General features: G+C 49.6%; 1 protein-coding gene across 1 annotated transcript in view; it reads right to left on the reverse strand.

Moving 5' to 3' along the window:
* Positions 1-1,992: 1,992 nt before the first annotated feature.
* The window catches only part of LOC132834613 (perforin-1-like), a 45,867-nt gene continuing 20,579 nt past the window's right edge, over positions 1,993-27,280 (reverse strand). Inside the window, exon 3 of the mRNA XM_060853510.1 lies at positions 1,993-3,049. Within this exon, the coding sequence (XP_060709493.1) occupies positions 2,087-3,049 (963 nt within the window). The 3' untranslated portion in view covers positions 1,993-2,086. The remainder of the gene's footprint in view (positions 3,050-27,280) is intronic.

Here is a 27,280-nt window from a genome sequence, read left to right on the forward strand (position 1 = left end):
CTCCCCATCCTCCCATCCCCTATCTCTCTCCCCATCCCCTATCGCTCTCCCATTCCCCCATCCCCTATCTCTCTCCCCCATCCCCCCATCCCCTATCTCTCTCCCCATCCCCTATCTCTCTCCCCATCCCCCCATCCCCTATCTCTCTCCCCATCCCCTATCTGTCTCCCCATCCCCCATCCCCCCATCCCCTATCTCTCTCCCCATCCCCTATCTGTCTCCCCATCCCCCCATCTCTCTCCCCATCCCCCCATCCCCTATCTCTCTCCCCATCCCCTATCCATCTCCCCATCCCCCCATCCCCTATCTCTCTCCCCATCCCCTATCTGTCTCCCCATCCCCTATCTCTCTCCCCATCCCCTATCTCTCTCCCCATTCCCCCATCCCCTATCTCTCCCCCACCATCCCCCATCCCCTATTTCTCCCCCACCATCCCCCCATCCCCTATCTCTCCCCCACCATCCCCCCATTACCTCTCTCCTACCCCCCCATCCCCTATCCCCCACCTCCTGCACCCTCCCCCACCCCAGTCACTTGCTCTCACCCCTATTTCCTCTCAATGGCGGGGTTTGGTTGAAATGGCTGTGGCAGCCCTAGTCCCCACACCCCCACCCCCTCAGTCACCCCTCCAACCCCAAATCTACCACTCTTGCTCCTCCCTCCCCCGACCCCTCGGTTGGAAGCAACGGATGGGAGGGTGGTAGTTCAGCCCTCAGGCCTACCCCCTGGGCTGGGGAGGGGGTGATAGTTAAGGCCTAAGGCCTAACCCCTGGGAAGGGTTGGTAGTTCAGTCTGAGGCCTTCCTCCCCCCGGAGGAGGGAGGGGGTGATAGTTCAGGGCTAGGCCTAGCCTCTGGGGAGGGAGGGGGTGGTAGTTCAGGCTGAGGCCTTCCCTCTTGGGGTGGAGAGGGTGGGAATTTGGGGGTAGGGCTTCCTCCTGGAGGGGAGTAAGTGGTAGTTCGGAGCCGAGGCCTACCCTCTGGGGAAGGACAGGGTGTGGTAGTTCGGAGCCGAGGCCTACCCTCTGGGGAAGGACAGGGTGTGGTAGTTTGGAGCCGAGGCCTACCCTCTGGGGAAGGACATGGTGTGGTAGTTCGCAGCCGAGGCCTACACTCTGGGGAGGGAGAGGGTGTGGTAGTTCGGGGCAGAGGCCTACACTCTGGGGAAGGAGAGGGTGTGGTAGTTCGGAGCCGAGGCCTACCCTCTGGGGAAGGAGAGGGTGTGGTAGTTCGGGGCAGAGGCCTACACTCTGGGGAAGGAGAGGGTGTGGTAGTTCGGAGCCGAGGCCTACCCTCTGGGGAAGGAGAGGGTGTGGTAGTTCGGGGCAGAGGCCTACACTCTGGGGAAGGAGAGGGTGTGGTAGTTCGGAGCCGAGGCCTACACTCTGGGGAAGGAGAGGGTGTGGTAGTTCGGGGCAGAGGCCTACCCTCTGGGGAGGGAGAGGGTGTGGTAGTTCGGGGCAGAGGCCTACCCTCTGGGGAGGGAGAGGGTGTGGTAGTTCGGGGCAGAGGCCTACCCTCTGGGGAGGGAGAGGGTGTGGTAGTTCGGGGCAGAGGCCTACCCTCTGGGGAGGGAGAGGGTGTGGTAGTTCGGAGCCGAGGCCTACCCTCTGGGGAGGGAGAGGGTGTGGTAGTTCGGGGCAGAGGCCTACCCTCTGGGGAGGGAGAGGGTGTGGTAGTTTGGAGCCGAGGCCTACACTCTGGGGAGGGAGGGTGTGATAGTTCAGGCCTGAGGCCTACACTCTGGGGAGGGAGGGTGTGGTAGTTCAGGCCTGAGGCCTACACTCTGGGGAGAGAGGGCATGGTAATTCAGGCCTGAGGCCTATCCTCTGGGGAGGGGAGGGTGTGTAGTTCAGGGCTAGGCCTACACTCTGGTTGGGGGAATGTGTGGTAGCTCGGGCCTGAGGCCTACCTTCTGAGGAGGGAGAGGGTGTAGTAGTTCAGGCCTGAGGCCTACACTCTGGGGTGGAGAGGGTGTGATAGTTCAGGCCTGAGGCCTACCCTCGGGGGAGGGGAGGGTGTGGTAGTTCGGAGCTGAGGCCCACCCTCTGGGCTCGGACGGCCTCCTGGAGGGGAGTTGGCGGCAGTTCAGAGCCTCGGCCTCCCCGCCCCGTCCCCGGACCCCAGCCCGGAGGGAGGGGGCTGGGGCACGTACTGGCGGCAGCGGCTGCCCCCCAGGTGGGGCCCACAGCTCAGGCTCACCTCGAAGGAGAGGCTGCCGTAGCTGAAGTAGCAGACGTGGGGGTGCCGGCCCGCCGCCAGCGGCCGGGGCTGGCAGGAGCCCAGCAGGTCGTCGTCGTAGCCGTGGTCCTGGTCCCAGCACTCCACCGTCAGGCCCGGGCCCCCCTCCTGCTCCTTGGGCCCCAGCTGCACCTCCCCCAGCTGCAGGCTCACCCCCCACTCCGGGTTGTTGTTGTTGGGCACCACCGAGGTGGTGGCCACCAGCTCGGGGCCCATCGCCGGGCGGTAGCGGGCCCGCACGTAGGCATCGGTGCCGCCCGCGTAGTCGCCCCACAGGTCCCGGCCTCGGGTCACCGTCACCTCCAGTAGGCCCCAGCCCTTCCCCCGCGGGCAGCACAGCCCGTCCACCTCCTGGCTCTGGCGGCAGCGGCAGGCGCACGGCTGCCGGGGGTCGGGCACCGAGCCCCGGCGGCACAGGCCCGAGCAGTTGCGGCCCTCCCCGGCCTGGGCGTGGCCCCGGAGGTAGGCCTCCAGCTCCCGGCGCAGCAGGCGGCGCCGGGGCTCGGCCGGCCCCCCCGGCAGCAGGTGGTGCAGCGGCTCCAGCACGTGGTAGACCACCCCCGGCTGGGAGGCCAGGCCCGAGAGCCAGGCCCCGAAGTCGGAGGCCTGGCCGGGCGAGAGGAGCAGGTCGGCGGCCGCCGCTCCGATGGGGCCCCCGGTCACCTCCACCTGCCGGTCGCTGTACTCCTGACTGAAGCTCCGCCGGCCCGACAGCTTGGCACGGGCCTCCTGGCAGGCGTGGTACTTGGCGTCTGCCTGCACCTTGGTGCCCATCTTCGCCTCGGCCTCGATGTCCAGGCAGTCCTTGACCTGAAAGCAGTACCACACCAGAGGGACCGTTCATCTCCGGGTCTCTGTGTCTCACTCTCTCACACTCCCTCTGTGTCTCACACTGTCTCACTCTCTCTCTGTGTATCTCTCTGTGTCTCACACTGTCTCTGTGTCTCACTCTCTCTCTCTGTATCTCACACTCTGTGTCTCACACTCTCTGTATCTCTCTGTGTCTCACACTCTCTCTGTGTCTGCCTCTCTCCCACTCTCTCTCTGTCTCACACTGTCTCACTCTCTCTGTATCTCTCTGTGTCTCACTCTCTGTATCTCTCTCTGTGTCTCACTCTCTCTCTGTATCTCTCTGTGTCTCACACTCTCTGTATCTCTCTCTGTGTCTCACTCTCTCTCTGTATCTCTCTGTCTCACACTCTCTGTATCTCTCTCTGTCTCACACTCTCTCTGTGTCTCACTCTCTCTGTATCTCTCTGTGTCTCACACTCTCTGTATCTCTCTGTGTCTCACTCTCTCTCTCTGTATCTCTCTCTCACTCTCTGTATATCTGTCTGTCTCACACTCTCTGTGTTTCTCTGTGTCTCACACACTCTCTGTATCTCTCTGTCCCACACTCTCTGTATCTCTCTCTGTCCCACACTCTCTCTCTGTGTCTCACTCTCTCTCTTTGTATCTCTCTCTGACTCACACTCTCTCTGTCTCAAACTCTCTCTCTGTATCTCTCTGTGTCTCACTCTCTGTATCTCTCTCTGTGTCTCACTCTCTCTCTGTATCTCTCTGTGTCCCACACTCTCTGTATCTCTCTCTGTGTCTCACTCTCTCTCTGTGTCTCACACTCTCTGTATCTCTCTGTGTCTCACTCTCTCTCTCTGTATCTCTCTCTCACTCTCTGTATATCTGTCTGTCTCACACTCTCTGTTTCTCTGTGTCTTACACACTCTCTGTATCTCTCTGTCCCACACTCTCTGTATCTCTCTCTGTCCCACACTCTCTCTCTGTATCTCTCTGTGTCTCACACTCTCTGTATCTCTCTGTGTCTCACACACTCTGTATCTCTCTCTGTATCCCCCGTGTCTTACACACTCACTCTGTATCTCTCTGTCCCACACCCTCTCTCGGTGTCTCTCTGTATCTCTCACATTCTCTCTGTATCTCTCTGTGTCCCACACTCTCTCTCTCTATCTCTCTCTGTGTCTCACACTCTCTTTCTCTGTATCCACCTATGTCTCCCACACACTCTCTGTCCCACACTCTCTGTATCTCTCTCTGTCCCACGCCCTCTCTCTGTGTCGCACACTCTCTCTGTATCTCTATCTGTCTCACACTCTCTCTCTGTATCTCTGTGTCTCACACACTCTCTCTATATCTGTGTCTCACACTCTCTGTATCTCTCTCTGCCCCACACCCTCTCTTTGTGTCTCTCACATTCTCTCTGTATCTCTCTGTCCCACACTCTCTGTATCTCTCTCTGTCCCACACTCTCTCTCTGTGTCTCACTCTCTCTCTCTGTATCTCTCTGTGTCTCACACTCTCTGTATCTCTCTCTGTGTCTCACTCTCTCTCTGTATCTCTCTGTGTCTCACACTCTCTGTATCTCTCTGTGTCTCACACACTCTGTATCTCTCTCTGTATCCCCCGTGTCTTACACACTCACTCTGTATCTCTCTGTCCCACACCCTCTCTCGGTGTCTCTCTGTATCTCTCACATTCTCTCTGTATCTCTCTGTGTCCCACACTCTCTCTCTCTATCTCTCTCTGTGTCTCACACTCTCTTTCTCTGTATCCACCTATGTCTCCCACACACTCTCTGTCCCACACTCTCTGTATCTCTCTCTGTCCCACGCCCTCTCTCTGTGTCGCACACTCTCTCTGTATCTCTATCTGTCTCACACTCTCTCTCTGTATCTCTGTGTCTCACACACTCTCTCTATATCTGTGTCTCACACTCTCTGTATCTCTCTCTGCCCCACACCCTCTCTTTGTGTCTCTCACATTCTTTCTGTATCTCTCTGTCCCACACTCTCTGTCTCTCTCTCTGTCCCACACTCTCTCTCTGTGTCTCACTCTCTCTCTCTGTATCTCTCTGTGTCTCACACTCTCTGTATCTCTCTCTGTGTCTCACTCTCTCTCTGTATCTCTCTGTGTCTCACACTCTCTGTATCTCTCTCTGTCTCACACTCTCTCTGTGTCTCACTCTCTCTGTATCTCTCTGTGTCTCACACTCTCAGTATCTCTCTGTGTCTCACTCTCTCTCTCTGTATCTCTCTCTCACTCTCTGTATATCTGTCTGTCTCACACTCTCTGTGTTTCTCTGTGTCTCACACACTCTCTGTATCTCTCTGTCCCACACTCTCTGTATCTCTCTCTGTCCCACACTCTCTCTCTGTGTCTCACTCTCTCTCTCTGTATCTCTCTCTGACTCACACTCTCTCTGTCTCAAACTCTCTCTCTGTATCTCTCTGTGTCTCACTCTCTGTATCTCTCTCTGTGTCTCACTCTCTCTCTGTATCTCTCTGTGTCCCACACTCTCTGTATCTCTCTCTGTGTCTCACTCTCTCTCTGTGTCTCACACTCTCTGTATCTCTCTGTGTCTCACTCTCTCTCTCTGTATCTCTCTCTCACTCTCTGTATATCTGTCTGTCTCACACTCTCTGTTTCTCTGTGTCTTACACACTCTCTGTATCTCTCTGTCCCACACTCTCTGTATCCCTCTCTGTCCCACACTCTCTCTCTGTATCTCTCTGTGTCTCACACTCTCTGTATCTCTCTGTGTCTCACACACTCTGTATCTCTCTCTGTATCCCCTGTGTCTTACACACTCACTCTGTATCTCTCTGTCCCACACCCTCTCTCTGTGTCTCTCTGTATCTCTCACATTCTCTCTGTATCTCTCTGTGTCCCACACTCTCTCTCTCTATCTCTCTCTGTGTCTCACACTCTCTTTCTCTGTATCCACCTATGTCTCACACACACTCTCTGTCCCACACTCTCTGTATCTCTCTCTGTCCCACACCCTCTCTCTGTGTCGCACACTCTCTCTGTATCTCTATCTGTCTCACACTCTCTCTCTGTATCTCTGTGTGTCTCACACTCTGTTTCTCTCTAGTGTCTCACACTCTCTCTGTATCTCTGTGTCTCACACACTCTCTCTGTATCTGTGTCTCACACTCTCTGTATCTCTCTCTGCCCCACACCCTCTCTTTGTGTCTCTCACATTCTCTCTGTATCTCTCTGTGTCCCACACTCTCTCTCTCTCTGTATCCACCGATGTCTCACACACACTCTCTGTATCTCTCTGTGTCTCACACTCTCTCTCTGTATCTCTCTGTGTCTCACACTCTCTGTATCTCTCTGTGTCTCACACTCTCTCTCTGTGTCTCACTCTCTCTCTCTGTATCTCTCTGTGTCTCACACTCTCTGTATCTCTCTGTGTCTCACACTCTCTGTATCTCTGTCTCACTATATATTTCTCCTGTTCTCTTGTTCGTGTTGTGGGGAAGAGAGTGAGGGGATGTGTGTGTTTGGGATTATCAATCTGTGGGTGTGGGAACATGGGTATAGGATTTGGGGGTTAATGGGAGTGTGTGAATATGGGGATCGGTGTTAGTGGATATGGGAGACAGGGTGTGTGTATATGGGAGTGTGTGAATATGGGGATCGGTGTTAGTGGATATGGGAGACAGGGTGTGAGTATATGGGAGTGTGTGAATATGGGGATCGGTGTTAGTGGATATGGGAGACAGGGTGTGAGTATATGGGAGTGTGTGAATATGGGGATCGGTGTTAGTGGATATGGGAGACAGGGTGTGAGTATATGGGAGTGTGTGAATATGGGGATCGGTGTTAGTGGATATGGGAGAAAGGGTGTGAGTATATGGGAGTGTGTGAATATGGGGATCGGTGTTAGTGGATATGGGAGAAAGGGTGTGAGTATATGGGAGTGTGTGAATATGGGGATCGGTGTTAGTGGATATGGGAGAAAGGGTGTGTGTATATGGGAGTGTGTGAATATGGGGATCGGTGTTAGTGGATATGGGAGAAAGGGTGTGAGTATATGGGAGTGTGTGAATATGGGGATCGGTGTTAGTGGATATGGGAGAAAGGGTGTGAGTATATGGGAGTGTGTGAATATGGGGATCGGTGTTAGTGGATATGGGAGAAAGGGTGTGTGTATATGGGAGTGTGTGAATATGGGGATCGGTGTTAGTGGATATGGGAGAAAGGGTGTGAGTATATGGGAGTGTGTGAATATGGGGATCGGTGTTAGTGGATATGGGAGAAAGGGTGTGAGTATATGGGAGTGTGTGAATATGGGGATCGGTGTTAGTGGATATGGGAGACAGGGTGTGAGTATATGGGAGTGTGTGAATATGGGGATCGGTGTTAGTGGATATGGGAGAAAGGGTGTGTGTATATGGGAGTGTGTGAATATGGGGATCGGTGTTAGTGGATATGGGAGAAAGGGTGTGAGTATATGGGAGTGTGTGAATATGGGGATCGGTGTTAGTGGATATGGGAGAAAGGGTGTGAGTATATGGGAGTGTGTGAATATGGGGATCGGTGTTAGTGGATATGGGAGAAAGGGTGTGAGTATATGGGAGTGTGTGAATATGGGGATCGGTGTTAGTGGATATGGGAGACAGGGTGTGAGTATATGGGAGTGTGTGAATATGGGGATCGGTGTTAGTGGATATGGGAGAAAGGGTGTGTGTATATGGGAGTGTGTGAATATGGGGATCGGTGTTAGTGGATATGGGAGACAGGGTGTGAGTATATGGGAGTGTGTGAATATGGGGATCGGTGTTAGTGGATATGGGAGAAAGGGTGTGAGTATATGGGAGTGTGTGAATATGGGGATCGGTGTTAGTGGATATGGGAGACAGGGTGTGAGTATATGGGAGTGTGTGAATATGGGGATCGGTGTTAGTGGATATGGGAGAAAGGGTGTGAGTATATGGGAGTGTGTGAATATGGGGATCGGTGTTAGTGGATATGGGAGACAGGGTGTGAGTATATGGGAGTGTGTGAATATGGGGATCGGTGTTAGTGGATATGGGAGACAGGGTGTGAGTATATGGGAGTGTGTGAATATGGGGATCGGTGTTAGTGGATATGGGAGAAAGGGTGTGAGTATATGGGAGTGTGTGAATATGGGGATCGGTGTTAGTGGATATGGGAGAAAGTGTGTGAGTATATGGGAGTGTGTGAATATGGGGATCGGTGTTAGTGGATATGGGAGATAGGGTGTGAGTATATGGGAGTGTGTGAATATGGGGATCGGTGTTAGTGGATATGGGAGAAAGGGTGTGAGTATATGGGAGTGTGTGAATATGGGGATCGGTGTTAGTGGATATGGGAGAAAGGGTGTGAGTATATGGGAGTGTGTGAATATGGGGATCGGTGTTAGTGGATATGGGAGAAAGGGTGTGTGTATATGGGAGTGTGTGAATATGGGGATCGGTGTTAGTGGATATGGCAGACAGGGTGTGTGTATATGGGAGTGTGTGAATATGGGGATCGGTGTTAGTGGATATGGGAGATAGGGTGTGAGTATATGGGAGTGTGTGAATATGGGGATCGGTGTTAGTGGATATGGGAGAAAGGGTGTGAGTATATGGGAGTGTGTGAATATGGGGATCGGTGTTAGTGGATATGGGAGAAAGGGTGTGAGTATATGGGAGTGTGTGAATATGGGGATCGGTGTTAGTGGATATGGGAGAAAGGGTGTGAGTATATGGGAGTGTGTGAATATGGGGATCGGTGTTAGTGGATATGGGAGAAAGGGTGTGTGTATATGGGAGTGTGTGAATATGGGGATCGGTGTTAGTGGATATGGGAGAAAGGGTGTGAGTATATGGGAGTGTGTGAATATGGGGATCGGTGTTAGTGGATATGGGAGAAAGGGTGTGAGTATATGGGAGTGTGTGAATATGGGGATCGGTGTTAGTGGATATGGGAGAAAGGGTGTGAGTATATGGGAGTGTGTGAATATGGGGATCGGTGTTAGTGGATATGGGAGACAGGGTGTGAGTATATGGGAGTGTGTGAATATGGGGATCGGTGTTAGTGGATATGGGAGACAGGGTGTGAGTATATGGGAGTGTGTGAATATGGGGATCGGTGTTAGTGGATATGGGAGAAAGGGTGTGTGTATATGGGAGTGTGTGAATATGGGGATCGGTGTTAGTGGATATGGGAGAAAGGGTGTGAGTATATGGGAGTGTGTGAATATGGGGATCGGTGTTAGTGGATATGGGAGACAGGGTGTGAGTATATGGGAGTGTGTGAATATGGGGATCGGTGTTAGTGGATATGGGAGAAAGGGTGTGAGTATATGGGAGTGTGTGAATATGGGGATCGGTGTTAGTGGATATGGGAGACAGGGTGTGAGTATATGGGAGTGTGTGAATATGGGGATCGGTGTTAGTGGATATGGGAGAAAGGGTGTGAGTATATGGGAGTGTGTGAATATGGGGATCGGTGTTAGTGGATATGGGAGACAGGGTGTGAGTATATGGGAGTGTGTGAATATGGGGATCGGTGTTAGTGGATATGGGAGAAAGGGTGTGAGTATATGGGAGTGTGTGAATATGGGGATCGGTGTTAGTGGATATGGGAGACAGGGTGTGAGTATATGGGAGTGTGTGAATATGGGGATCGGTGTTAGTGGATATGGGAGACAGGGTGTGTGTATATGGGAGTGTGTGAATATGGGGATCGGTGTTAGTGGATATGGGAGACAGGGTGTGAGTATATGGGAGTGTGTGAATATGGGGATCGGTGTTAGTGGATATGGGAGACAGGGTGTGAGTATATGGGAGTGTGTGAATATGGGGATCGGTGTTAGTGGATATGGGAGAAAGGGTGTGTGTATATGGGAGTGTGTGAATATGGGGATCGGTGTTAGTGGATATGGGAGAAAGGGTGTGTGTATATGGGAGTGTGTGAATATGGGGATCGGTGTTAGTGGATATGGGAGAAAGGGTGTGTGTATATGGGAGTGTGTGAATATGGGGATCGGTGTTAGTGGATATGGGAGAAAGGGTGTGAGTATATGGGAGTGTGTGAATATGGGGATCGGTGTTAGTGGATATGGGAGAAAGGGTGTGAGTATATGGGAGTGTGTGAATATGGGGATCGGTGTTAGTGGATATGGGAGACAGGGTGTGTGTATATGGGAGTGTGTGAATATGGGGATCGGTGTTAGTGGATATGGGAGAAAGGGTGTGAGTATATGGGAGTGTGTGAATATGGGGATCGGTGTTAGTGGATATGGGAGAAAGGGTGTGAGTATATGGGAGTGTGTGAATATGGGGATCGGTGTTAGTGGATATGGGAGAAAGGGTGTGTGTATATGGGAGTGTGTGAATATGGGGATCGGTGTTAGTGGATATGGGAGAAAGGGTGTGAGTATATGGGAGTGTGTGAATATGGGGATCGGTGTTAGTGGATATGGGAGACAGGGTGTGAGTATATGGGAGTGTGTGAATATGGGGATCGGTGTTAGTGGATATGGGAGAAAGGGTGTGAGTATATGGGAGTGTGTGAATATGGGGATCGGTGTTAGTGGATATGGGAGAAAGGGTGTGAGTATATGGGAGTGTGTGAATATGGGGATCGGTGTTAGTGGATATGGGAGAAAGGGTGTGAGTATATGGGAGTGTGTGAATATGGGGATCGGTGTTAGTGGATATGGGAGAAAGGGTGTGAGTATATGGGAGTGTGTGAATATGGGGATCGGTGTTAGTGGATATGGGAGAAAGGGTGTGAGTATATGGGAGTGTGTGAATATGGGGATCGGTGTTAGTGGATATGGGAGACAGGGTGTGAGTATATGGGAGTGTGTGAATATGGGGATCGGTGTTAGTGGATATGGGAGAAAGGGTGTGTGTATATGGGAGTGTGTGAATATGGGGATCGGTGTTAGTGGATATGGGAGACAGGGTGTGTGTATATGGGAGTGTGTGAATATGGGGATCGGTGTTAGTGGATATGGGAGAAAGGGTGTGTGTATATGGGAGTGTGTGAATATGGGGATCGGTGTTAGTGGATATGGGAGAAAGGGTGTGAGTATATGGGAGTGTGTGAATATGGGGATCGGTGTTAGTGGATATGGGAGAAAGGGTGTGAGTATATGGGAGTGTGTGAATATGGGGATCGGTGTTAGTGGATATGGGAGAAAGGGTGTGAGTATATGGGAGTGTGTGAATATGGGGATCGGTGTTAGTGGATATGGGAGAAAGGGTGTGAGTATATGGGAGTGTGTGAATATGGGGATCGGTGTTAGTGGATATGGGAGACAGGGTGTGAGTATATGGGAGTGTGTGAATATGGGGATCGGTGTTAGTGGATATGGGAGAAAGGGTGTGTGTATATGGGAGTGTGTGAATATGGGGATCGGTGTTAGTGGATATGGGAGACAGGGTGTGTGTATATGGGAGTGTGTGAATATGGGGATCGGTGTTAGTGGATATGGGAGAAAGGGTGTGAGTATATGGGAGTGTGTGACTATGGGGATCGGTGTTAGTGGATATGGGAGAAAGGGTGTGTGTATATGGGAGTGTGTGAATATGGGGATCGGTGTTAGTGGATATGGGAGACAGGGTGTGTGTATATGGGAGTGTGTGAATATGGGGATCGGTGTTAGTGGATATGGGAGAAAGGGTGTGTGTATATGGGAGTGTGTGAATATGGGGATCGGTGTTAGTGGATATGGGAGAAAGGGTGTGAGTATATGGGAGTGTGTGAATATGGGGATCGGTGTTAGTGGATATGGGAGACAGGGTGTGAGTATATGGGAGTGTGTGAATATGGGGATCGGTGTTAGTGGATATGGGAGAAAGGGTGTGAGTATATTGGAGTGTGTGAATATGGGGATCGGTGTTAGTGGATATGGGAGAAAGGGTGTGAGTATATGGGAGTGTGTGAATATGGGGATCGGTGTTAGTGGATATGGGAGACAGGGTGTGAGTATATGGGAGTGTGTGAATATGGGGATCGGTGTTAGTGGATATGGGAGAAAGGGTGTGAGTATATGGGAGTGTGTGAATATGGGGATCGGTGTTAGTGGATATGGGAGAAAGGGTGTGTGTATATGGGAGTGTGTGAATATGGGGATCGGTGTTAGTGGATATGGGAGAAAGGGTGTGTGTATATGGGAGTGTGTGAATATGGGGATCGGTGTTAGTGGATATGGGAGAAAGGGTGTGTGTATATGGGAGTGTGTGAATATGGGGATCGGTGTTAGTGGATATGGGAGAAAGGGTGTGAGTATATGGGAGTGTGTGAATATGGGGATCGGTGTTAGTGGATATGGGAGAAAGGGTGTGAGTATATGGGAGTGTGTGAATATGGGGATCGGTGTTAGTGGATATGGGAGAAAGGGTGTGAGTATATGGGAGTGTGTGAATATGGGGATCGGTGTTAGTGGATATGGGAGAAAGGGTGTGAGTATATGGGAGTGTGTGAATATGGGGATCGGTGTTAGTGGATATGGGAGAAAGGGTGTGAGTATATGGGAGTGTGTGAATATGGGGATCGGTGTTAGTGGATATGGGAGAAAGGGTGTGAGTATATGGGAGTGTGTGAATATGGGGATCGGTGTTAGTGGATATGGGAGAAAGGGTGTGAGTATATGGGAGTGTGTGAATATGGGGATCGGTGTTAGTGGATATGGGAGACAGGGTGTGAGTATATGGGAGTGTGTGAATATGGGGATCGGTGTTAGTGGATATGGGAGAAAGGGTGTGAGTATATGGGAGTGTGTGAATATGGGGATCGGTGTTAGTGGATATGGGAGACAGGGTGTGAGTATATGGGAGTGTGTGAATATGGGGATCGGTGTTAGTGGATATGGGAGAAAGGGTGTGAGTATATGGGAGTGTGTGAATATGGGGATCGGTGTTAGTGGATATGGGAGAAAGGGTGTGAGTATATGGGAGTGTGTGAATATGGGGATCGGTGTTAGTGGATATGGGAGACAGGGTGTGTGTATATGGGAGTGTGTGAATATGGGGATCGGTGTTAGTGGATATGGGAGAAAGGGTGTGAGTATATGGGAGTGTGTGAATATGGGGGATCGGTGGTAGTGGATATGGGAGAAAGGGTGTGAGTATATGGGAGTGTGTGAATATGGGGATCGGTGTTAGTGGATATGGGAGATAGGGTGTGAGTATATGGGAGTGTGTGAATATGGGGATCGGTGTTAGTGGATATGGGAGACAGGGTGTGAGTATATGGGAGTGTGTGAATATGGGATCGGTGTTAGTGGATATGGGAGAAAGGGTGTGAGTATATGGGAGTGTGTGAATATGGGGATCGGTGTTAGTGGATATGGGAGACAGGGTGTGAGTATATGGGAGTGTGTGAATATGGGGATCGGTGTTAGTGGATCTGGGAGAAAGGGTGTGAGTATATGGGAGAGTGTGTGAATATGGGGATCGTTGTTAGTGGATATGGGAGAAAGGGTGTGAGTATATGGGAGTGTGTGAATATGGGGATCGGTGTTAGTGGATATGGGAGACAGGGTGTGAGTATATGGGAGTGTGTGAATATGGGGATCGGTGTTAGTGGATATGGGAGAAAGGGTGTGAGTATATGGGAGTGTGTGAATATGGGGATCGGTGTTAGTGGATATGGGAGACAGGGTGTGAGTATATGGGAGTGTGTGAATATGGGGATCGGTGTTTGTGGATATGGGAGAAAGGGTGTGAGTATATGGGAGTGTGTGAATATGGGGATCGGTGTTAGTGGATATGGGAGACAGGGTGTGAGTATATGGGAGTGTGTGAATATGGGGATCGGTGTTAGTGGATATGGGAGAAAGGGTGTGTGTATATGGGAGTGTGTGAATATGGGGATCGGTGTTAGTGGATATGGGAGAAAGGGTGTGAGTATATGGGAGTGTGTGAATATGGGGATCGGTGTTAGTGGATATGGGAGAAAGGGTGTGAGTATATGGGAGTGTGTGAATATGGGGATCGGTGTTAGTGGATATGGGAGAAAGGGTGTGAGTATATGGGAGTGTGTGAATATGGGGATCGGTGTTAGTGGATATGGGAGACAGGGTGTGAGTATATGGGAGTGTGTGAATATGGGGATCGGTGTTAGTGGATATGGGAGAAAGGGTGTGAGTATATGGGAGTGTGTGAATATGGGGATCGGTGTTAGTGGATATGGGAGAAAGGGTGTGAGTATATGGGAGTGTGTGAATATGGGGATCGGTGTTAGTGGATATGGGAGACAGGGTGTGTGTATATGGGAGTGTGTGAATATGGGGATCGGTGTTAGTGGATATGGGAGACAGGGTGTGAGTATATGGGAGTGTGTGAATATGGGGATCGGTGTTAGTGGATATGGGAGAAAGGGTGTGTGTATATGGGAGTGTGTGAATATGGGGATCGGTGTTAGTGGATATGGGAGAAAGGGTGTGTGTATATGGGAGTGTGTGAATATGGGGATCGGTGTTAGTGGATATGGGAGAAAGGGTGTGAGTATATGGGAGTGTGTGAATATGGGGATCGGTGTTAGTGGATATGGGAGAAAGGGTGTGTGTATATGGGAGTGTGTGAATATGGGGATCGGTGTTAGTGGATATGGGAGACAGGGTGTGAGTATATGGGAGTGTGTGAATATGGGGATCGGTGTTAGTGGATATGGGAGACAGGGTGTGAGTATATGGGAGTGTGTGAATATGGGGATCGGTGTTAGTGGATATGGGAGAAAGGGTGTGAGTATATGGGAGTGTGTGAATATGGGGATCGGTGTTAGTGGATATGGGAGACAGGGTGTGAGTATATGGGAGTGTGTGAATATGGGGATCGGTGTTAGTGGATATGGGAGAAAGGGTGTGTGTATATGGGAGTGTGTGAATATGGGGATCGGTGTTAGTGGATATGGGAGAAAGGGTGTGTGTATATGGGAGTGTGTGAATATGGGGATCGGTGTTAGTGGATATGGGAGACAGGGTGTGTGTATATGGGAGTGTGTGAATATGGGGATCGGTGTTAGTGGATATGGGAGAAAGGGTGTGAGTATATGGGAGTGTGTGAATATGGGGATCGGTGTTAGTGGATATGGGAGAAAGGGTGTGAGTATATGGGAGTGTGTGAATATGGGGATCGGTGTTAGTGGATATGGGAGACAGGGTGTGAGTATATGGGAGTGTGTGAATATGGGGATCGGTGTTAGTGGATATGGGAGAAAGGGTGTGAGTATATGGGAGTGTGTGAATATGGGGATCGGTGTTAGTGGATATGGGAGAAAGGGTGTGTGTATATGGGAGTGTGTGAATATGGGGATCGGTGTTAGTGGATATGGGAGACAGGGTGTGAGTATATGGGAGTGTGTGAATATGGGGATCGGTGTTAGTGGATATGGGAGAAAGGGTGTGAGTATATGGGAGTGTGTGAATATGGGGATCGGTGTTAGTGGATATGGGAGACAGGGTGTGAGTATATGGGAGTGTGTGACTATGGGGATCGGTGTTAGTGGATATGGGAGATAGGGTGTGAGTATATGGGAGTGTGTGAATATGGGATCGGTGTTAGTGGATATGGGAGAAAGGGTGTGTGTATATGGGAGTGTGTGAATATGGGGATCGGTGTTAGTGGATATGGGAGACAGGGTGTGAGTATATGGGAGTGTGTGAATATGGGGATCGGTGTTAGTGGATATGGGAGAAAGGGTGTGAGTATATGGGAGTGTGTGAATATGGGGATCGGTGTTAGTGGATATGGGAGACAGGGTGTGAGTATATGGGAGTGTGTGAATATGGGGATCGGTGTTAGTGGATATGGGAGAAAGGGTGTGAGTATATGGGAGTGTGTGAATATGGGGATCGGTGTTAGTGGATATGGGAGAAAGGGTGTGAGTATATGGGAGTGTGTGAATATGGGGATCGGTGTTAGTGGATATGGGAGAAAGGGTGTGTGTATATGGGAGTGTGTGAATATGGGGATCGGTGTTAGTGGATATGGGAGACAGGGTGTGAGTATATGGGAGTGTGTGAATATGGGGATCGGTGTTAGTGGATATGGGAGACAGGGTGTGAGTATATGGGAGTGTGTGAATATGGGGATCGGTGTTAGTGGATATGGGAGAAAGGGTGTGAGTATATGGGAGTGTGTGAATATGGGGATCGGTGTTAGTGGATATGGGAGAAAGGGTGTGAGTATATGGGAGTGTGTGAATATGGGGATCGGTGTTAGTGGATATGGGAGAAAGGGTGTGTGTATATGGGAGTGTGTGAATATGGGGATCGGTGTTAGTGGATATGGGAGAAAGGGTGTGTGTATATGGGAGTGTGTGAATATGGGGATCGGTGTTAGTGGATATGGGAGACAGGGTGTGAGTATATGGGAGTGTGTGAATATGGGGATCGGTGTTAGTGGATATGGGAGAAAGGGTGTGAGTATATGGGAGTGTGTGAATATGGGGATCGGTGTTAGTGGATATGGGAGAAAGGGTGTGAGTATATGGGAGTGTGTGAATATGGGGATCGGTGTTAGTGGATATGGGAGATAGGGTGTGTGTATATGGGAGTGTGTGAATATGGGGATCGGTGTTAGTGGATATGGGAGAAAGGGTGTGAGTATATGGGAGTGTGTGAATATGGGGATCGGTGTTAGTGGATATGGGAGACAGGGTGTGTGTATATGGGAGTGTGTGAATATGGGGATCGGTGTTAGTGGATATGGGTGAAAGGGTGTGAGTATATGGGAGTGTGTGAATATGGGGATCGGTGTTAGTGGATATGGGAGATAGGGTGTGAGTATATGGGAGTGTGTGAATATGGGGATCGGTGTTAGTGGATATGGGAGAAAGGGTGTGAGTATATGGGAGTGTGTGAATATGGGGATCGGTGTTAGTGGATATGGGAGACAGGGTGTGTGTATATGGGAGTGTGTGAATATGGGGATCGGTGTTCGTGGATATGGGAGAAAGGGTGTGTGTATATGGGAGTGTGTGAATATGGGGATCGGTGTTCGTGGATATGGGAGAAAGGGTGTGTGTATATGGGAGTGTGTGAATATGGGGATCGGTGTTAGTGGATATGGGAGAAAGGGTGTGAGTATATGGGAGTGTGTGAATATGGGGATCGGTGTTAGTGGATATGGGAGAAAGGGTGTGAGTATATGGGAGTGTGTGAATATGGGGATCGGTGTTAGTGGATATGGGAGAAAGGGTGTGAGTATATGGGAGTGTGTGAATATGGGGATCGGTGTTAGTGGATTTGGGAGAAAGGGTGTGAGTATATGGGAGTGTGTGAATATGGGGATCGGTGTTAGTGGATATGGGAGACAGGGTGTGAGTATATGGGAGTGTGTGAATATGGGATCGGTGTTAGTGGATATGGGAGACAGGGTGTGAGTATATGGGAGTGTGTGAATATGGGGATCGGTGTTAGTGGATATGGGAGAAAGGGTGTGTGTATATGGGAGTGTGTGAATATGGGGATCGGTGTTAGTGGATATGGGAGAAAGGGTGTGAGTATATGGGAGTGTGTGAATATGGGGATCGGTGTTAGTGGATATGGGAGAAAGGGTGTGAGTATATGGGAGTGTGTGAATATGGGGATCGGTGTTAGTGGATATGGGAGACAGGGTGTGAGTATATGGGAGTGTGTGAATATGGGGATCGGTGTTAGTGGATATGGGAGAAAGGGTGTGTGTATATGGGAGTGTGTGAATATGGGGATCGGTGTTAGTGGATATGGGAGAAAGGGTGTGTGTATATGGGAGTGTGTGAATATGGGGATCGGTGTTAGTGGATATGGGAGACAGGGTGTGAGTATATGGGAGTGTGTGAATATGGGGATCGGTGTTAGTGGATATGGGAGAAAGGGTGTGAGTATATGGGAGTGTGTGAATATGGGGATCGGTGTTAGTGGATATGGGAGACAGGGTGTGAGTATATGGGAGTGTGTGAATATGGGGATCGGTGTTAGTGGATATGGGAGAAAGGGTGTGAGTATATGGGAGTGTGTGAATATGGGGATCGGTGTTAGTGGATATGGGAGAAAGGGTGTGTGTATATGGGAGTGTGTGAATATGGGGATCGGTGTTAGTGGATATGGGAGAAAGGGTGTGAGTATATGGGAGTGTGTGAATATGGGGATCGGTGTTAGTGGATATGGGAGAAAGGGTGTGTGTATATGGGAGTGTGTGAATATGGGGATCGGTGTTAGTGGATATGGGAGACAGGGTGTGAGTATATGGGAGTGTGTGAATATGGGGATCGGTGTTAGTGGATATGGGAGAAAGGGTGTGAGTATATGGGAGTGTGTGAATATGGGGATCGGTGTTAGTGGATATGGGGAGAAAGGGTGTGAGTATATGGGAGTGTGTGAATATGGGGATCGGTGTTAGTGGATATGGGAGACAGGGTGTGAGTATATGGGAGTGTGTGAATATGGGGATCGGTGTTAGTGGATATGGGAGACAGGGTGTGTGTATATGGGAGTGTGTGAATAGGGGATCGGTGTTAGTGGATATGGGAGAAAGGGTGTGTGTATATGGGAGTGTGTGAATATGGGGATCGGTGTTAGTGGATATGGGAGACAGGGTGTGAGTATATGGGAGTGTGTGAATATGGGGATCGGTGTTAGTGGATATGGGAGAAAGGGTGTGAGTATATGGGAGTGTGTGAATATGGGGATCGGTGTTAGTGGATATGGGAGACAGGGTGTGAGTATATGGGAGTGTGTGAATATGGGGATCGGTGTTAGTGGATATGGGAGAAAGGGTGTGAGTATATGGGAGTGTGTGAATATGGGGATCGGTGTTAGTGGATATGGGAGACAGGGTGTGAGTATATGGGAGTGTGTGAATATGGGGATCGGTGTTAGTGGATATGGGAGAAAGGGTGTGAGTATATGGGAGTGTGTGAATATGGGGATCGGTGTTAGTGGATATGGGAGAAAGGGTGTGAGTATATGGGAGTGTGTGAATATGGGGATCGGTGTTAGTGGATATGGGAGACAGGGTGTGTGTATATGGGAGTGTGTGAATATGGGGATCGGTGTTAGTGGATATGGGAGAAAGGGTGTGAGTATATGGGAGTGTGTGAATATGGGGATCGGTGTTAGTGGATATGGGAGACAGGGTGTGAGTATATGGGAGTGTGTGAATATGGGGATCGGTGTTAGTGGATATGGGAGACAGGGTGTGAGTATATGGGAGTGTGTGAATATGGGGATCGGTGTTAGTGGATATGGGAGAAAGGGTGTGTGTATATGGGAGTGTGTGAATATGGGGATCGGTGTTAGTGGATATGGGAGACAGGGTGTGTGTATATGGGAGTGTGTGAATATGGGGATCGGTGTTAGTGGATATGGGAGAAAGGGTGTGAGTATATGGGAGTGTGTGAATATGGGGATCGGTGTTAGTGGATATGGGAGACAGGGTGTGAGTATATGGGAGTGTGTGAATATGGGGATCGGTGTTAGTGGATATGGGAGAAAGGGTGTGAGTATATGGGAGTGTGTGAATATGGGGATCGGTGTTAGTGGATATGGGAGACAGGGTGTGAGTATATGGGAGTGTGTGAATATGGGGATCGGTGTTAGTGGATATGGGAGACAGGGTGTGAGTATATGGGAGTGTGTGAATATGGGGATCGGTGTTAGTGGATATGGGAGAAAGGGTGTGAGTATATGGGAGTGTGTGAATATGGGGATCGGTGTTAGTGGATATGGGAGACAGGGTGTGTGTATATGGGAGTGTGTGAATATGGGGATCGGTGTTAGTGGATATGGGAGAAAGGGTGTGAGTATATGGGAGTGTGTGAATATGGGGATCGGTGTTAGTGGATATGGGAGACAGGGTGTGAGTATATGGGAGTGTGTGAATATGGGGATCGGTGTTAGTGGATATGGGAGAAAGGGTGTGAGTATATGGGAGTGTGTGAATATGGGGATCGGTGTTAGTGGATATGGGAGACAGGGTGTGTGTATATGGGAGTGTGTGAATATGGGGATCGGTGTTAGTGGATATGGGAGACAGGGTGTGTGTATATGGGAGTGTGTGAATATGGGGATCGGTGTTAGTGGATATGGGAGACAGGGTGTGAGTATATGGGAGTGTGTGAATATGGGGATCGGTGTTAGTGGATATGGGAGAAAGGGTGTGAGTATATGGGAGTGTGTGAATATGGGGATCGGTGTTAGTGGATATGGGAGAAAGGGTGTGAGTATATGGGAGTGTGTGAATATGGGGATCGGTGTTAGTGGATATGGGAGAAAGGGTGTGAGTATATGGGAGTGTGTGAATATGGGGATCGGTGTTAGTGGATATGGGAGAAAGGGTGTGTGTATATGGGAGTGTGTGAATATGGGGATCGGTGTTAGTGGATATGGGAGACAGGGTGTGAGTATATGGGAGTGTGTGAATATGGGGATCGGTGTTAGTGGATATGGGAGAAAGGGTGTGAGTATATGGGAGTGTGTGAATATGGGGATCGGTGTTAGTGGATATGGGAGAAAGGGTGTGAGTATATGGGAGTGTGTGAATATGGGGATCGGTGTTAGTGGATATGGGAGACAGGGTGTGTGTATATGGGAGTGTGTGAATATGGGGATCGGTGTTAGTGGATATGGGAGACAGGGTGTGAGTATATGGGAGTGTGTGAATATGGGGATCGGTGTTAGTGGATATGGGAGAAAGGGTGTGTGTATATGGGAGTGTGTGAATATGGGGATCGGTGTTAGTGGATATGGGAGACAGGGTGTGAGTATATGGGAGTGTGTGAATATGGGGATCGGTGTTAGTGGATATGGGAGACAGGGTGTGAGTATATGGGAGTGTGTGAATATGGGGATCGGTGTTAGTGGATATGGGAGAAAGGGTGTGTGTATATGGGAGTGTGTGAATATGGGGATCGGTGTTAGTGGATATGGGAGAAAGGGTGTGAGTATATGGGAGTGTGTGAATATGGGGATCGGTGTTAGTGGATATGGGAGACAGGGTGTGAGTATATGGGAGTGTGTGAATATGGGGATCGGTGTTAGTGGATATGGGAGAAAGGGTGTGAGTATATGGGAGTGTGTGAATATGGGGATCGGTGTTAGTGGATATGGGAGAAAGGGTGTGAGTATATGGGAGTGTGTGAATATGGGGATCGGTGTTAGTGGATATGGGAGACAGGGTGTGTGTATATGGGAGTGTGTGAATATGGGGATCGGTGTTAGTGGATATGGGAGACAGGGTGTGTGTATATGGGAGTGTGTGAATATGGGGATCGGTGTTAGTGGATATGGGAGACAGGGTGTGAGTATATGGGAGTGTGTGAATATGGGGATCGGTGTTAGTGGATATGGGAGAAAGGGTGTGAGTATATGGGAGTGTGTGAATATGGGGATCGGTGTTAGTGGATATGGGAGAAAGGGTGTGAGTATATGGGAGTGTGTGAATATGGGGATCGGTGTTAGTGGATATGGGAGAAAGGGTGTGAGTATATGGGAGTGTGTGAATATGGGGATCGGTGTTAGTGGATATGGGAGACAGGGTGTGAGTATATGGGAGTGTGTGAATATGGGGATCGGTGTTAGTGGATATGGGAGAAAGGGTGTGAGTATATGGGAGTGTGTGAATATGGGGATCGGTGTTAGTGGATATGGGAGAAAGGGTGTGAGTATATGGGAGTGTGTGAATATGGGGATCGGTGTTAGTGGATATGGGAGAAAGGGTGTGAGTATATGGGAGTGTGTGAATATGGGGATCGGTGTTAGTGGATATGGGAGAAAGGGTGTGAGTATATGGGAGTGTGTGAATATGGGGATCGGTGTTAGTGGATATGGGAGAAAGGGTGTGAGTATATGGGAGTGTGTGAATATGGGGATCGGTGTTAGTGGATATGGGAGACAGGGTGTGTGTATATGGGAGTGTGTGAATATGGGGATCGGTGTTAGTGGATATGGGAGACAGGGTGTGAGTATATGGGAGTGTGTGAATATGGGGATCGGTGTTAGTGGATATGGGAGACAGGGTGTGAGTATATGGGAGTGTGTGAATATGGGGATCGGTGTTAGTGGATATGGGAGACAGGGTGTGTGTATATGGGAGTGTGTGAATATGGGGATCGGTGTTAGTGGATATGGGAGAAAGGGTGTGAGTATATGGGAGTGTGTGAATATGGGGATCGGTGTTAGTGGATATGGGAGACAGGGTGTGAGTATATGGGAGTGTGTGAATATGGGGATCGGTGTTAGTGGATATGGGAGAAAGGGTGTGAGTATATGGGAGTGTGTGAATATGGGGATCGGTGTTAGTGGATATGGGAGACAGGGTGTGAGTATATGGGAGTGTGTGAATATGGGGATCGGTGTTAGTGGATATGGGAGAAAGGGTGTGAGTATATGGGAGTGTGTGAATATGGGGATCGGTGTTAGTGGATATGGGAGAAAGGGTGTGTGTATATGGGAGTGTGTGAATATGGGGATCGGTGTTAGTGGATATGGGAGAAAGGGTGTGAGTATATGGGAGTGTGTGAATATGGGGATCGGTGTTAGTGGATAGGGAGAAAGGGTGTGAGTATATGGGAGTGTGTGAATATGGGGATCGGTGTTAGTGGATATGGGAGACAGGGTGTGAGTATATGGGAGTGTGTGAATATGGGGATCGGTGTTAGTGGATATGGGAGAAAGGGTGTGTGTATATGGGAGTGTGTGAATATGGGGATCGGTGTTAGTGGATATGGGAGACAGGGTGTGAGTATATGGGAGTGTGTGAATATGGGGATCGGTGTTAGTGGATATGGGAGACAGGGTGTGAGTATATGGGAGTGTGTGAATATGGGGATCGGTGTTAGTGGATATGGGAGACAGGGTGTGAGTATATGGGAGTGTGTGAATATGGGGATCGGTGTTAGTGGATATGGGAGAAAGGGTGTGTGTATATGGGAGTGTGTGAATATGGGGATCGGTGTTAGTGGATATGGGAGACAGGGTGTGAGTATATGGGAGTGTGTGAATATGGGGATCGGTGTTAGTGGATATGGGAGACAGGGTGTGAGTATATGGGAGTGTGTGAATATGGGGATCGGTGTTAGTGGATATGGGAGAAAGGGTGTGTGTATATGGGAGTGTGTGAATATGGGGATCGGTGTTAGTGGATATGGGAGACAGGGTGTGAGTATATGGGAGTGTGTGAATATGGGGATCGGTGTTAGTGGATATGGGAGAAAGGGTGTGAGTATATGGGAGTGTGTGAATATGGGGATCGGTGTTAGTGGATATGGGAGAAAGGGTGTGAGTATATGGGAGTGTGTGAATATGGGGATCGGTGTTAGTGGATATGGGAGACAGGGTGTGAGTATATGGGAGTGTGTGAATATGGGGATCGGTGTTAGTGGATATGGGAGAAAGGGTGTGTGTATATGGGAGTGTGTGAATATGGGGATCGGTGTTAGTGGATATGGGAGACAGGGTGTGAGTATATGGGAGTGTGTGAATATGGGGATCGGTGTTAGTGGATATGGGAGACAGGGTGTGAGTATATGGGAGTGTGTGAATATGGGGATCGGTGTTAGTGGATATGGGAGACAGGGTGTGTGTATATGGGAGTGTGTGAATATGGGGATCGGTGTTAGTGGATATGGGAGAAAGGGTGTGAGTATATGGGAGTGTGTGAATATGGGGATCGGTGTTAGTGGATATGGGAGAAAGGGTGTGAGTATATGGGAGTGTGTGAATATGGGGATCGGTGTTAGTGGATATGGGAGACAGGGTGTGTGTATATGGGAGTGTGTGAATATGGGGATCGGTGTTAGTGGATATGGGAGAAAGGGTGTGAGTATATGGGAGTGTGTGAATATGGGGATCGGTGTTAGTGGATATGGGAGACAGGGTGTGAGTATATGGGAGTGTGTGAATATGGGGATCGGTGTTAGTGGATATGGGAGAAAGGGTGTGAGTATATGGGAGTGTGTGAATATGGGGATCGGTGTTAGTGGATATGGGAGACAGGGTGTGAGTATATGGGAGTGTGTGAATATGGGGATCGGTGTTAGTGGATATGGGAGAAAGGGTGTGAGTATATGGGAGTGTGTGAATATGGGGATCGGTGTTAGTGGATATGGGAGAAAGGGTGTGAGTATATGGGAGTGTGTGAATATGGGGATCGGTGTTAGTGGATATGGGAGACAGGGTGTGAGTATATGGGAGTGTGTGAATATGGGGATCGGTGTTAGTGGATATGGGAGACAGGGTGTGAGTATATGGGAGTGTGTGAATATGGGGATCGGTGTTAGTGGATATGGGAGACAGGGTGTGAGTATATGGGAGTGTGTGAATATGGGGATCGGTGTTAGTGGATATGGGAGAAAGGGTGTGAGTATATGGGAGTGTGTGAATATGGGGATCGGTGTTAGTGGATATGGGAGAAAGGGTGTGAGTATATGGGAGTGTGTGAATATGGGGATCGGTGTTAGTGGATATGGGAGAAAGGGTGTGAGTATATGGGAGTGTGTGAATATGGGGATCGGTGTTAGTGGATATGGGAGAAAGGGTGTGAGTATATGGGAGTGTGTGAATATGGGGATCGGTGTTAGTGGATATGGGAGACAGGGTGTGTGTATATGGGAGTGTGTGAATATGGGGATCGGTGTTAGTGGATATGGGAGAAAGGGTGTGAGTATATGGGAGTGTGTGAATATGGGGATCGGTGTTAGTGGATATGGGAGACAGGGTGTGAGTATATGGGAGTGTGTGAATATGGGGATCGGTGTTAGTGGATATGGGAGAAAGGGTGTGTGTATATGGGAGTGTGTGAATATGGGGATCTGTGTTAGTGGATATGGGAGAAAGGGTGTGAGTATATGGGAGTGTGTGAATATGGGGATCGGTGTTAGTGGATATGGGAGACAGGGTGTGAGTATATGGGAGTGTGTGAATATGGGGATCGGTGTTAGTGGATATGGGAGAAAGGGTGTGAGTATATGGGAGTGTGTGAATATGGGGATCGGTGTTAGTGGATATGGGAGACAGGGTGTGAGTATATGGGAGTGTGTGAATATGGGGATCGGTGTTAGTGGATATGGGAGACAGGGTGTGTGTATATGGGAGTGTGTGAATATGGGGATCGGTGTTAGTGGATATGGGAGAAAGGGTGTGAGTATATGGGAGTGTGTGAATATGGGGATCGGTGTTAGTGGATATGGGAGAAAGGGTGTGAGTATATGGGAGTGTGTGAATATGGGGATCGGTGTTAGTGGATATGGGAGACAGGGTGTGAGTATATGGGAGTGTGTGAATATGGGGATCGGTGTGTTAGTGGATATGGGAGAAAGGGTGTGAGTATATGGGAGTGTGTGAATATGGGGATCGGTGTTAGTGGATATGGGAGAAAGGGTGTGTGTATATGGGAGTGTGTGAATATGGGGATCGGTGTTAGTGGATATGGGAGACAGGGTGTGAGTATATGGGAGTGTGTGAATATGGGGATCGGTGTTAGTGGATATGGGAGACAGGGTGTGAGTATATGGGAGTGTGTGAATATGGGGATCGGTGTTAGTGGATATGGGAGAAAGGGTGTGAGTATATGGGAGTGTGTGAATATGGGGATCGGTGTTAGTGGATATGGGAGAAAGGGTGTGAGTATATGGGAGTGTGTGAATATGGGGATCGGTGTTAGTGGATATGGGAGACAGGGTGTGAGTATATGGGAGTGTGTGAATATGGGGATCGGTGTTAGTGGATATGGGAGACAGGGTGTGAGTATATGGGAGTGTGTGAATATGGGGATCGGTGTTAGTGGATATGGGAGAAAGGGTGTGAGTATATGGGAGTGTGTGAATATGGGGATCGGTGTTAGTGGATATGGGAGACAGGGTGTGAGTATATGGGAGTGTGTGAATATGGGGATCGGTGTTAGTGGATATGGGAGACAGGGTGTGTGTATATGGGAGTGTGTGAATATGGGGATCGGTGTTAGTGGATATGGGAGAAAGGGTGTGAGTATATGGGAGTGTGTGAATATGGGGATCGGTGTTAGTGGATATGGGAGAAAGGGTGTGAGTATATGGGAGTGTGTGAATATGGGGATCGGTGTTAGTGGATATGGGAGACAGGGTGTGAGTATATGGGAGTGTGTGAATATGGGGATCGGTGTTAGTGGATATGGGAGAAAGGGTGTGAGTATATGGGAGTGTGTGAATATGGGGATCGGTGTTAGTGGATATGGGAGAAAGGGTGTGAGTATATGGGAGTGTGTGAATATGGGGATCGGTGTTAGTGGATATGGGAGACAGGGTGTGAGTATATGGGAGTGTGTGAATATGGGGATCGGTGTTAGTGGTTATGGGAGAAAGGGTGTGAGTATATGGGAGTGTGTGAATATGGGGATCGGTGTTAGTGGATATGGGAGACAGGGTGTGAGTATATGGGAGTGTGTGAATATGGGGATCGGTGTTAGTGGATATGGGAGAAAGGGTGTGTGTATATGGGAGTGTGTGAATATGGGGATCGGTGTTAGTGGATATGGGAGAAAGGGTGTGAGTATATGGGAGTGTGTGAATATGGGGATCGGTGTTAGTGGATATGGGAGACAGGGTGTGAGTATATGGGAGTGTGTGAATATGGGGATCGGTGTTAGTGGATATGGGAGAAAGGGTGTGAGTATATGGGAGTGTGTGAATATGGGGATCGGTGTTAGTGGATATGGGAGACAGGGTGTGAGTATATGGGAGTGTGTGAATATGGGGATCGGTGTTAGTGGATATGGGAGACAGGGTGTGTGTATATGGGAGTGTGTGAATATGGGGATCGGTGTTAGTGGATATGGGAGACAGGGTGTGAGTATATGGGAGTGTGTGAATATGGGGATCGGTGTTAGTGGATATGGGAGAAAGGGTGTGTGTATATGGGAGTGTGTGAATATGGGGATCGGTGTTAGTGGATATGGGAGAAAGGGTGTGAGTATATGGGAGTGTGTGAATATGGGGATCGGTGTTAGTGGATATGGGAGAAAGGGTGTGAGTATATGGGAGTGTGTGAATATGGGGATCGGTGTTAGTGGATATGGGAGAAAGGGTGTGAGTATATGGGAGTGTGTGAATATGGGGATCGGTGTTAGTGGATATGGGAGACAGGGTGTGAGTATATGGGAGTGTGTGAATATGGGGATCGGTGTTAGTGGATATGGGAGACAGGGTGTGAGTATATGGGAGTGTGTGAATATGGGGATCGGTGTTAGTGGATATGGGAGACAGGGTGTGAGTATATGGGAGTGTGTGAATATGGGGATCGGTGTTAGTGGATATGGG

Source organism: Hemiscyllium ocellatum, chromosome 41 (assembly GCF_020745735.1).
Source record: "Hemiscyllium ocellatum isolate sHemOce1 chromosome 41, sHemOce1.pat.X.cur, whole genome shotgun sequence".
Lineage (NCBI taxonomy): Eukaryota > Metazoa > Chordata > Chondrichthyes > Orectolobiformes > Hemiscylliidae > Hemiscyllium > Hemiscyllium ocellatum.